Below are 12,745 nucleotides of genomic sequence, written 5' to 3' on the forward strand. Positions count from 1 at the left end.
TTGTAGTGACACATCACACTTCAAAATATATATATATATATATATATATATATATATATATATATATATATAACTTGACTAGTTAAATAAATGAAATAGAAAATATCAAAAAATTCAAGATATAATTGTGAAGAAGATTTTTTGTAGAGTTTTATCCTCAAATAATTCAAATGAGACAATAACAAACACGACAACAAAATTATTCTTCTCCTACCTAGTTATAAGGCCACAAAAAAATAATATTATCCACCAATTATTTACCTTGATCCGATTTCATGAAATACGAAATTTCATAATAACTCAAGAGTATAATACAAAGAAATTTATGTAGAGTTATAAACCAAATATAAGATTTGGTGAGAAGCAATAAATCAAATACTTGATAAAAACTAATTCATGCATTACCAAATCCTGCATTACTAATCATATATTAATAGCTAATCCATACATTATGTATCTTTGTACCAAAATACCGAGCATCAAGTTACAATCAAATGGATCTTTCTGTACATCAATTGCTATTTTCTGGACCAAGGATGTAATCCATAACTATGAGCAACCATTCTCTAAAGAGCATGCCATGACTTGAGGATGTGTGTTCTCTACAAAATGCTACCCAATTTTTTCTTATTGGTATTGTAAGAATATTTCTTACTTATGGTCCAAGTTTACTTGTGACATAAATAATATCATAAATAATATTTAATGAAGAATAGATCTGGTTCGTACATTAAATACTCAATGAACATATCATATTAAGTCATAACCTCTATAAATTGGTATATCTTTCACCAATTAGGATTACCACATATTCTCTACATTAATTTTATCACTGACGGTTGTGATAACGTAAGACTAGGGCAAGGTGGTAGAAATTAATTTACGATTATGTTTTCCGCATTAGGCATGTACATCTAGCGATCGTTGTGTAAGATTATCATGTTCAAGATCCTATTATGTATTAAAGTATTTAATCTTATATGTGATATCAAGACCTAAAATATTTGAACGGATAATCTTCATATACGAAGTATGTGCATATAAATTTTTTATTTGTAACAAGATTCTAACAATTTGCTACATACGCATGCAACTTGAAACTAAAGTTGATTGGTGATGAATATGAATTGTGATTCAAGTATGTCTAGTCCGACAAACAATTTGGATAATGGAATTGACAAGTAGCACCTTACTTCTCCTATTAAGAATTCGATGGACAAGTAGATGTAAGAATAAGATGAATCAATTCTTATTTTGTGCTTGACTATTTAAGGTGTTTGAACTCTTGAGTTAATAAAGTGTTGTTATTAAAATTTAATCTGCATAAATACTGAAAAATCTTAATCTTTCCCATAATGTAATAATTATGTTTTGTTTTTAAATTGTGTAATAAATTAAAGTGGACATACTAAGTAATAAATAATGTTTGTACTTTGTGAAAAATAGTTTATTAGTCACCAAAATGACCAAACTAGAGAAATTAACGTCTACATATATAATATTTATTATTACTCGATACAAATATCATGTTTCTATAGTTTGTTAGTTACCAAAGGGATCAAACTAAAATGTATAAAAATATTCACATGCACAATTTTTTATGAAATTATGTGTGCATTTGTATTGATATAACTTGTTAGTCACCAAAGTGACCAAACTAGTACGATTAGCAAAAAATATTTATTCATAAAATTGTCATTTATCTATAAAAGTTATGTCTATATTGAAAAATAAATAAATAAATTGACTTTCACTACTGTTAGAATTAACTTGAGATTTATCCAAAAGTGAATCTATCATTCTTCGAATAGTGAACATTATGAGGTAAACTGTGAAAGTCAATAAAATGCCTATATTGAAAATAAATAAAATAAATTTACTTTTGCTATTACTAGAACATAAGATTTACTCACAAATTTAAAAATATTACTTACACATATAACAAACATAAAAATTATATTTGTATATTATAACTATAGTTTGCATAACAGCGCTCCATAACAAATTTTATGTTTGCTATGGAACTTGTGATTTGTATAATTCGCTATACATATACAAATAACTATTAATATGTGTATCTCACTATACATATATGCATGAATATTAATATGTATATATTTCATTATATATATACGAATATGATTATTAATATGTATATTTCGGTATACATAAACAAATCAATTGTATATCTGTGTTTATAAAATGAGAAAGAGAGAAAAACAAAAGAAAATTGGACAAGGAAAGATTTATATTAGTATAATTTTAAGTGTATATGACAAAAATATATGTTTATATTTGTATACATAATTTTCTCCCGTTTAATACAAATAGAAACACAATTTATTCATTTGTTTTTGCATAAAGTGAGAGGGAGGCGACTGAAATCGGCGAGCAAAATCTGGGAGAGTATTGAGCGAGATCTGGGAGAGTGGAGAGAAGGGAACAAAAAGATATGCACATAAACAATTTCTCTCGTTTTATACAAACACAAACACATTTATACATTTGTGTTTGCAAATTGAGAGAGGCGAGGAGAGATTGTCCAGCGAGAACGAGAGTGACGAGCGAGATTCACCAGAGAGACAGACAAATAACAACAATTTGCTACGGGATACAATCAAATCAAACTACAATTATAACATTTAATATGAATTAATAGTTTACTATTATATACGATTTTCTTAATTTAAAATTATATTAAGAAGTAAGCCCCCACAAATTTAAAATCATAGATCCGTCACTAAACAATTGAAATTATTAAATGAAGATCAAGAAAAGGATAAAAGAAATTTAAAGATGTGCAATCACTAAAACAATTATGACATGGAGATTATTATTAAAAGTTAAAAAGAGTGAAAAACACACACACAAGATTAGATCATAATTTAATTACCTTTTAGAATTACAATATATATATAATGCAGTTGCTCTTCTAACACATTCCTTGTATACTAATCTTTGTATAAAAAAAAGTGATAGCATAAATCTTTGTACCTAATGCTTTAACGCGTAGACTTTTCTCCAGAAAAAAACGTGGCGGTGCCATTGCAGCACAAATCTTGAAATTGTCCATTCCTCAAACCCCCCAAAAGAAGTTGTGTGAGATCAGACAAAGGAACAAGAGTTGTTTGAGCTGAATCAAGAATGGATCTACCAGCAGAAGAGCTTCAATTCTTGACTATTCCTGATATTTTTCAAGAATCAATCTCCATACCTAAGAGATCTCCAAAAACATTCTACCTTATTACCCTTACTTTACTATTTCCTTTATCTTTTGCAATCTTGGCTCATTCTTTGTTCACTCATCCAATCCTTACTCAGCTTCAAGAAAACCCAAATTCATCTCATGCTTCTCAATGGACAAAGCTCATTGTTTTTCAGTTTTTTTATTTGCTTTTCTTGTTTGCTTTCTCTTTGCTTTCAACTGCTGCTGTTGTTTTCACTGTAGCATCAATTTACACTGCAAAGCCTGTGTCTTTTTCATCTACCTTAGCTGCAATTCCCAGTGTTTTCAAGAGGCTTTTTATTACCTTCATATGGGTTTCTCTTTCTATGTTGGCTTATAATACTGTTTTCTTGATTTTTCTTGTGCTTCTCATTGTAGCAGCAGATACCCAGAATGTGGTTTTGTTCCTTTTCTCCTTTTTGGTTGTCTTTATACTCTTTCTTGTAGTTCATGTTTACTTCAGCGCATTGTGGCATTTGGCCAGTGTGGTGTCTGTTCTTGAGCCTATTTATGGTATAGGAGCTATGAAGAAGAGCTATCAGTTGTTGAAAGGGAAGACAGGAATGGCATTTTTCTTTGTTTTTGGATATTTGTCTATTTGTGGGGTAATTAATGGGTTTTTTGGGTCTGTTGTGGTTCATGGAGGTGATAATTATGGTGTGATTTCAAGGATTTTGATTGGTGGGTTCTTGGTTGGAGTATTGGTGATTGTGAATCTTGTGGGGCTTTTGATGCAAAGTGTGTTTTACTATGTTTGCAAGAGCTACCATCATCAAGAGATAGATAAGACTGCTCTCTATGATCATCTTGGTGGATACCTTGGGGAATATGTGCCTCTGAAAAGCAGCGTGCAGATGGAGAACTTAGAAGGCGGTCCCTCGACGCCATGATGGTGAGAAAGGCTGAATCCTTGTGATTTCATTCAAATTTGTTGCATGATATATTTACGAGGAATCGTAAAGACATTAACTTTGGAGTAGGTTGTTGTGTTGGCACTTGAATTTGTTTGTATACACAATAAGTAACTTCGTTTTTTGTGCTTTCTTGTTAAATTCATTAATATGCACCATTAGTGTTTATAACAAAGCTGTGTTCTTTGTACATGTTAAAATATATCTATTGATAATTGTTATGGTATATGATTGTTCGCCACCAGAGGTGGACAAATATCATATACTGCTTATGGCTGCTCCTCTGTCGTTTATAGAAAGAAAATTATGCCATTGTTCATTGTATCGAGTGAGACAAATTCCTCTATCTTTGTCTCTTATGTTGTACTCAACGCGTCAAGTCTTCTCTTTGTTTTCCTGTGCATATATCTCCTCAGAATCCCAGTGGAGGTTGAAATTTTATTTGTTAATTAAGCTGAGTGATTTAAATAGATCTAGAAATAATAAAAGATTGGCCTACCTGTAATAACTGACTTGGTACTTTTGATATTTCACCAAAAGTCCAAACCTCTGCATTGCCATAGAACTTTTATTTTCCCTCAATTGGGATGGTATTCTTCTATGATTGTCTAACTAGCTTCACTCCTTTTAGGAGGCAGTTTACTTGAAAAACAAATAAAAGAGAAGGCGAGGAATCGCCTCATTGGACAGAAAAACTCACACTTCATTGTGTGTCTTTTGTTGGGAAATGGTGTGGAGAATAAAGGGGGGAAAGCTCAACCTTCACTGTATTATGTTTAGTGTGTAAGTGAAGGAACTGTCTTGGACTCAGTTGTGAAATATTCTTTTAATGGTAATATGCTAACATAATATTTTCTATGCTTCTGGTTAAGCAGAACTTCAGTTAAATTTAGTGTACAGTGTACACCACTTTTACTAGTAAAGCTAGTGAACTAGTTTTGCTAGGAAGTCTCACAGCATTATGTGTACTAACTTAAACCGGCTATCCATCTATGTATTAAAACACACCTAGTTGAGTAAATGATGATAGTTCAGGTAGGAAAAGCGAACAATTGAAAGTTGCAGCTACTAGAAAATATTGAACAATTATATTGAGATGGAGTGATGTACTTGGGCAAGTGGGTGGGGGTTGAAAATCTGAGCTACTTCGATGGAGTGATGTCCTTGAGTTACCTCCACATAGCCTCCAATGTCTGGATGGTCCTCTTTGACTGGCCATAGGTCTAAGGACAAAATGTTGGGCTAATTACTCTGCTACTGAAAGCCTTTTGGACACTCTGCCACAAGGCTAAAGTGAACACTGGATGTTTGTCTTGTGAGCCATGTGGAGAATGCATTAAGATTGTTTCTTCTCTTCTTTCCATCGTGCAGCAGGGGTCATCCTGGACCAGAAAAGGACATGTCAGTGACCTACAAAATTACTCCCTGAGGGATGAAACATCTAAATTTTTTGCGTCAGAATTTCCACAATAATATCTATGTTAGATCCTCCGCTTGTAATAACGGAAAGGTCAATTCAATTCTCGATGGAAATGGTGAATTCTCTGCCCAAACTGGAAAATTATTTCATTAGCTATTTATTGGAGATACTGCAAATTGTTTTTATCAGATACATGATTGGGAAATGATCAACTGGAAAGATATGAAATATAGTCATTTTGAACTTTGAGGCATTATGATGGAAAGAAAGAATCTGCTTCTTGATTTCTGATTATATCTTTTCCTAAGATGTTATACTGCTGTGCCTCAGTGCCTGAATAGTTATTAGTTTGAAAAGGGAGTAATTCTATGTTGGATAGCTATATATGTTGGTTTCTCCACTCTTGTGTGTCCTCATTAAGATTGTAGTTGAAGGAGGAACAGAAGATTTGGAAAGAAGTAAGTGAAATGCAAATCAACAAGTGGATATAGATCTTTTTAATTTGGAAAATAAAGCTCCATATATAGTTGCCTGCTTTTGTTGGCATCATTAGTTATTTTATCTGGTGGTTTTTATGAACCTAAACTTGTAGAACTGGGGATTTTTCATATTTCAATGCCACGTGTGAAAGGGAGATGCATTGGGAACTCAATTGGATGCTCCTTCTAAATATCTTTTGCTCCAGGAAGGAAGGGACTTCGTAAAGATAAGAATATGGACCAGTATCTGAGTATGTATATATTGGGTAGGTCTAAGAAACTCAGAGATGTCACAAAACCCAAATCGGAAAAAAGATATATTTATAATGTCTTTTTGGCATAACATGATAGTTGTAGATGAAGCTGAAAGGTTTTCTTGATTTCATAACTGCCCTAGAGGAGTAGCAAAGGTAGGGGTGGACGTTCGGCCGTTCAGGTTGAATATGAAAATTTCAGTTTGGATTTTCCGGTTCTCAGATTGAAGAAATTAAAATCCAAATAAACTCGAATTGGATTCGATTTTTTTAAGTTCGGTTTTGGATTAAATGGTTTGAATGTTTTTGGATTTTCAGTTTAGACTTTAGAGACTTTTGGGCAGGCCATAACAATTAACATTCTCAATTCACCTAATAGTCTGCTCCTTAGAATGTATAACTTTCTACCATTAACAAGGATGGAGGCCACCATGCTGTCCATGCCGTGTATATTAGACTTAATATTATAATGGTTTGGGCCGCTGGTACTAATCTAATAATTCTGTTGGACCTTTAAAAATAGGACTTAATAGTATTGGACACATTTGATATGGGTAGGACTGAATATAGTGTATAAATTTCAAACTAGATATCCAAAAAGTTCGAACTTCGGGTTGACCCTACTAAGCCCACCCCTAAGCAAGTGTTCTGCATATACAATAATTCTTTGTTCTATTTTGTGTTGAGAAGATTGTTTATTTAGATGCAAAGGGCAGTGGCTTTCGTCATAGAGACAGAGCATCCAGTGGCAATTAAAATCAGTGACTCAAGTTCAAATATTACTTGAGAAATTAAAGCGCACTGAATAGCATGATTATAGTGCAATTTGAGATTTCCTTCAGGAGTTTCTAGTCCAATATTGACAATTTGAATTATGTGATCATACTATAATTGGATTTCCTTAAAAGGGAACTGGATATCCATTTTGTGAAGTAGCTTGAACAGTTAGTATACTTAGTTCCACAGTTCTAATTGGCTGTGAGCATGTCAATGGACCTTTAGTTTTGTCGGGTAATAATCAAAGTATAGTTTTGTTGTTACCTTCTCAAAAAGAAAATCGTAAGATTGGGTTTGGTAGATACACTCATGATGAAAGCTGAAAGAACTTGTAAGAGGATTCTGAAAGACTTGCAAGAAAATAAATTTCTAGGAGGAATATAGCTTTCTTTAATCTCAAACCTTAGTTAACAGAACTATCTATTAGGAGTTCGTTTGGGTGGACTTATTTTAAGTGCTTTTAAGCTAAAATAGCTTTAAGCATTTTTGGAGTGTTTGGGTAAGTTAAAAAAGTGCTTATAAACACTTAGTTTTAAAGCTAAATACTAAAAATAGGCCAAACATGAAAAGCCAATTAACTCAGAACTTGGCAGTTACAGATGCTTGCTCCTGCTAATTCTTGAGCATTTTCCTTGTATTTGGACTTGGATCTTGCTGTTGGTTGGCCTCCTGGATTGTCAATGTTTTTCTGTTCATGGTGAAACAGTTATTAATCCTGCAATACATAGATTCAGAAAGTCTTTATTCTCTTCTGGATAGTGGTTCTATTTCAATGTCTTTAGATTCAGGGAAATCCTATAGAGGTACATTTTGGACATTGATGGAAGTTCTTTCAGAATGTTCAGCATATACAATATACTACTATATAGTGTGGTTGGTCCTGGAGGCATTGAACATCGTAAATAAGTCTAATATGTCCATGGAGCACTTAGTTTCTCTTGAGATCTTGTTTTAGCTCATAGAGTGAGAAATTCACATTTGTGTTTCTTTGTGATGTGATTTCCACATGGTTACAGTCCATTTTGTTGTTTCTTCTTTGATAGACTTGCATGTAATTAGCCTAACATATTTAGTTCAGCTGGATGTGGGTAACATGACATGAGAAAGGAGATATATGTTGGCATCATCATTATGCATCGTCAAGGATAACAAAATTTCAAGTCAGTTGGCCACCTGATGTCCTTTGTTTCGGACATCTTCCAAGCAATATGCTGGCCAAGACGGTCAGTCTTACATGACGATGCAAATGATGTGAGGAATCCGTCACTGCTAAGAATCGGAAGTTTTTGAAAAAGAAGTATCTTCATCTAGTGGAAGACGCTAGGGTAGTGTGGTGAAGAAAATATCTTGGCATATAAAAGTAAGTTAGTTATAGATTCGGAGAAGTCGTAAAATGCTTAAACTGGCGGAAATATGAACTATCCGTTTGATGGATGATTTGGAATGAACAATGTTTTTCACTCTTCTATTTGGTTTCTTCATTGTTTTATGTTTTTTTTTTGCTAATTTTATTTTGCCTATGGATCTTGTATTAAGATTTCTTCTGTAAAAGTATAGTTAAAATTGTGTGTATATTGTTATAACAGGTGCAGATGACAAAATTGTGGCAGAGCTGTGGAGATTCAGCTAGACTATAGGCCTTTTTTTTTTTTCCTATATGTTGAAATTCATTCTCTTTTCTGATAAAAATTACAGAAACTTTTTATCATTTTAGTTCCACTATTCATTAGTCTTTAGTTTTTTTTCTGGTTCAAAAAGTACATAGTACTAATTAAGCTTTTTCTTTTATTTGAATTACTTAAAACTATCTTATTCTTGCTTTGTGTCACATCATACTAACATAGTCTATTACATGTAAAAATCTACACTATTTGTATATACATATATATTAGATAACCAAATTATTCTAATCTGTAACCATCCGCATCTAACAATATTCAAATAATTATTCATAATTGACGTAGAAGAATAATGCAATGTTTGAGTCCTCTATCGAATAGTAGGGCCAACTCTATGCTGTCCACGGAAATAATTTTATGAGTTTTAAATTTTATAATGAAGACTTAAGACACTGATAATAGACTATGTGGGTATTAAAAGCAAAATAAGACACGTATGCGATATTACGTATGTATTGTAAAAGGGAAAAAATGTTTATGCAGTGGATTTTAAAAGCAAATACCAAATGGAAATTTGCTGCTTATATCTTCTAATAATAATAACACTTGCATTCGCATCAACATGTGTAACGACCCGCTAGGTCGTTTTGAAAACTAGGACTAGTTTGACTCCATTTAAAAATTTAAAGGGGTATTTTTAAACTATTAGATAACTATGAGTACCCAATTGATGAAACCTTTATTAAATAAATAATTAGATAATAGGTTAGTGGAGTTTCACGGTTAATAATTTCTTATTTAGAAGAAAAGGAAAAACGAAAAGTGGGGAGGCGAAACCTTACTACAGGCGACCAGCGAGAGGGAGAAAAATCATAGCCATTGTTCAGGTAAAGATATGAGATATTCGTTCTTTTCAATTCTATATATAGTAATATATTGTCGGAGTGCTTGGGATTATGTTATTATTTTATGCTATATTGATAATGGGTGATAAGAAATAATGGGTAAGTTGGTGATGATTACTAAATTATATTACATTGTTAGCAATTGGGTTAGTATTCAAAAATATATATATATATATAAAAATCGATCGAAGTCGAATAGTTGAATGGCTGCAGGTTAATGTTTTCTGTGATTTTGTCAAAAGAATTTATTATATATATTGTTAGTTTCAGAATGGTAGGAATAAGATTGAGCCAATCATTGTCAATGATTGCCAATGATTGGAATTTGATAAATATTCTAGAAAATTGGCACTTGTTTACAAATGGGTTTCTGCAAAAAAAAATAATAATAATAATGTATACAATGATAATAGATTTTTTAATTGGTAATTAATTATTAGGTGTTATTTTATATGATCTAACATTGAATTTTAGTCCATTTGAAGAGGTTAGAGTTAAGTTCTTGGCTTGAAATTTAGCAACTATGAAAAATTTGGCATACCACTATATATCAAGATTTGGAGTTTGGTTGGAAAAATGAGTGAGTTTTAGCGTCTATGATAGACATATAATAATTTGAATGTCTACAAAAATTGCTTACTTACGAATATTGCAAAATTGGTAGATTGGGAACGTTCCGAAACCTTGCGAAAAGGAAAGGAAAAATCTTAAAAGATTCGTGGCACAAGCTCGGCATCTAAGGTATGTTAAGACTTTTTAGACTTGTTGAAGGACGTTTTCCTAATTAAAGATTAAAAAAAAATGAAAATAGACAAGGGGTAAGGGGGAAAGATGGTGGTCTCGTATCAATGGTGTGACGGGCATTGGTACGAGTACCGGTGTTATAAAAAGGAAAATTACTATTATAGAATGTGGATTGAAATTTGAGAATGCCAAAGCATATGGGCATTAGCTGATATATTATTGACTTGAATTCCTTGTGTGATTGTGTTTTATTTATTTCACCCGTATAGTTGTGATAATTGAGGTGGTTATGTATTATGTTCATATTGATTGATTGAGATGCATCATCATCCCCTATATTGAAATAATATTGTGTACATGCATAGACATGAGATTGAGTATAAGTTGGGCACGTGGAGATCGTCCGTGCTGGGGATGGTGAGATGTTAAGATTGTAATTTGGGCACGTGGAGACCGTCCGTGCGAAAATTGTTTGATATTATGATAGTGCGTTGAGATCGTCCGCACAGACACGTGGAGATCGTCCGTGTCGGTATATGGACCTCGCGAGTCCCCCATGGGTCATGAACTCTCGATGTATTTCCGAGGAGTATCATGTATATACGGTTGAGTGAGTACTGGGTATTCTGAGACATATCATTACATGGTATCATATTGCATTGCATTTCATCCCATCATTCATTCTTGATGATTTTATGTTTCGTTTGGTGTTTGGAAAATACTTAATGTTGATTTCCTTTATTGATGAAACTTAAATAGTAAGTGTTATATATATATATATATATATATATATACTTGTATAATCTAAGAATTTATTTTCTTATATAACTCCCGTCACTACTTCTTCGTTGTCGGTCAATGAGACATACTGGGTACACGTGGTTTCGTACTCATACTACACTTGCTGCACTTTTGTGGTGCAGATTGAGTGATTGACTTTCAATTTGGGAACGTTCTTCGAGATTGGATATGAGTTTGAATTATCTTGGAGTTGTGGTGTGCTGTTTGGGATATTCTGCGGCCCACACCTTCAGTCTACCTCTATTTATTAGGTTATTTTGTTATGCTGATAGGATAATTCTTATGTTTAGATTTTTATATTAGTTTGGAATTGTATCATATTGTAGAAGCTCTTGTACTTATGACACTAAATCTTGGGGTAGTTTTATTTATATTCCGCATTTATTTGAATACTTAGTATGTTAGATATTAGTTTGAATCTTATCTTTCTCACGTTTAAGTTGAATTGGTGATACTTGTTGGGTTGGCTTACCTATCGGTTGGGAACATAGGTGCCATCACGACTCGTGATTTTTGGGTCGTGACAAATTGGTATCAGAGCCCTAGGTTCATCGGTCTCACGAGTACAAGAGCTGAGTCTGTAGAGTCTTACGGATAGGTGCGGAGACGTCCGTTACTTATCTTTGAGAGACTACAGGACTTTAGGAAACTTTCTTCTTTCATTCCTAATCGTGCGTGTGTGGTTTGGTTTAAGGTCAAAATTCTTGTTTCATTCTCTCACCAACGGTGAGGAGACATTTTCAAATTTGACATTTGTGGTAGGGGATGATATTATGCAGTTTAGTACGTAAGTTGTGTGGTTATAAAAATAACTTAGTATTGAGCATTTCGAATTTTAATAATGAAATTGACGAGGTTTGAAATAGTAAGAACAACTTTCTCAAGGTGTGATTTAGACAAGGATACTTGAACTTCATTTGAATTTACTAGGGACAATTTTATAACATGTGTTTATGATATGTGAATAATTTAGTAATGAAATGGTATATGTTGATGCCTTGAAGATAATGATAAGATTAGGAACATTCAATTGATCAAATAAGAGTTTAGCCATTATGGTAAGGCTATGGGAAAAAGTTGAGTAGAGATATAAAATGTGATCACTTATCATGATGTTGAGAGACTAAGATTTGTTATAAGATTTGTATGACATATTTCCCTTTTTATCCTTTAGAGTGGAGGTATATTGAAGATAAATTGAATAGTTCAAGTTGAATGGCACGATGACCATATTGATATTTCATTTGATAGAATCAACAAGGTGAGTTAAGTTAAATACATCAAGAGATTATAAAAGGCTATACTAATATCGACTAGCAAGAATATTTTAATGAATAATTAATGATAAATAGTGATAAATTCATATTGCGGGGAGCTTTTTATATATTGAATTAAGGATCAGTAATATTGTTGAAATTGAGAGGGGAGAAAAAAAAATTCTTTTGTCAAAGGATGTTGGAAAGGATACTTGTATGAAGCTATATGAGAACACTTGTAGAGATGGGTACAAAATAGTTATGAATCAATACACAGATCATAGAACAATACAGTGATGATTGGTTATATTACCTCCGCAAATAAATAACTGTATTTGAGTAACCTGGGTTGT

The 12,745-nt window shown here is 32.6% G+C and overlaps 1 protein-coding gene across 1 annotated transcript; it reads left to right on the forward strand.

The window, feature by feature from the left end:
• Window positions 1-2,943: 2,943 nt before the first annotated feature.
• Window positions 2,944-8,881, forward strand: LOC107008773. Its single transcript, XM_015207935.2, has 2 exons — window positions 2,944-4,118; window positions 8,654-8,881. The coding sequence occupies exon 1, from the start codon at window positions 3,145-3,147 to the stop codon at window positions 4,114-4,116; it is 972 nt and encodes a 323-aa protein (XP_015063421.1). The 5' UTR covers window positions 2,944-3,144; the 3' UTR covers window positions 4,117-4,118; window positions 8,654-8,881.
• The last annotated feature ends 3,864 nt before the right edge of the window (window positions 8,882-12,745 follow it).

Source organism: Solanum pennellii, chromosome 2 (genome assembly GCF_001406875.1).
Source record: "Solanum pennellii chromosome 2, SPENNV200".
NCBI classification, from domain to species: Eukaryota; Viridiplantae; Streptophyta; class Magnoliopsida; order Solanales; family Solanaceae; genus Solanum; species Solanum pennellii.

Excerpts from the sequence above, each read along its gene's own strand:
- LOC107008773 (XM_015207935.2), top strand. The coding sequence starts at position 3,145 with ATGGATCTACCAGCAGAAGAGCTTCAATTCTTGACTATTCCTGATATT.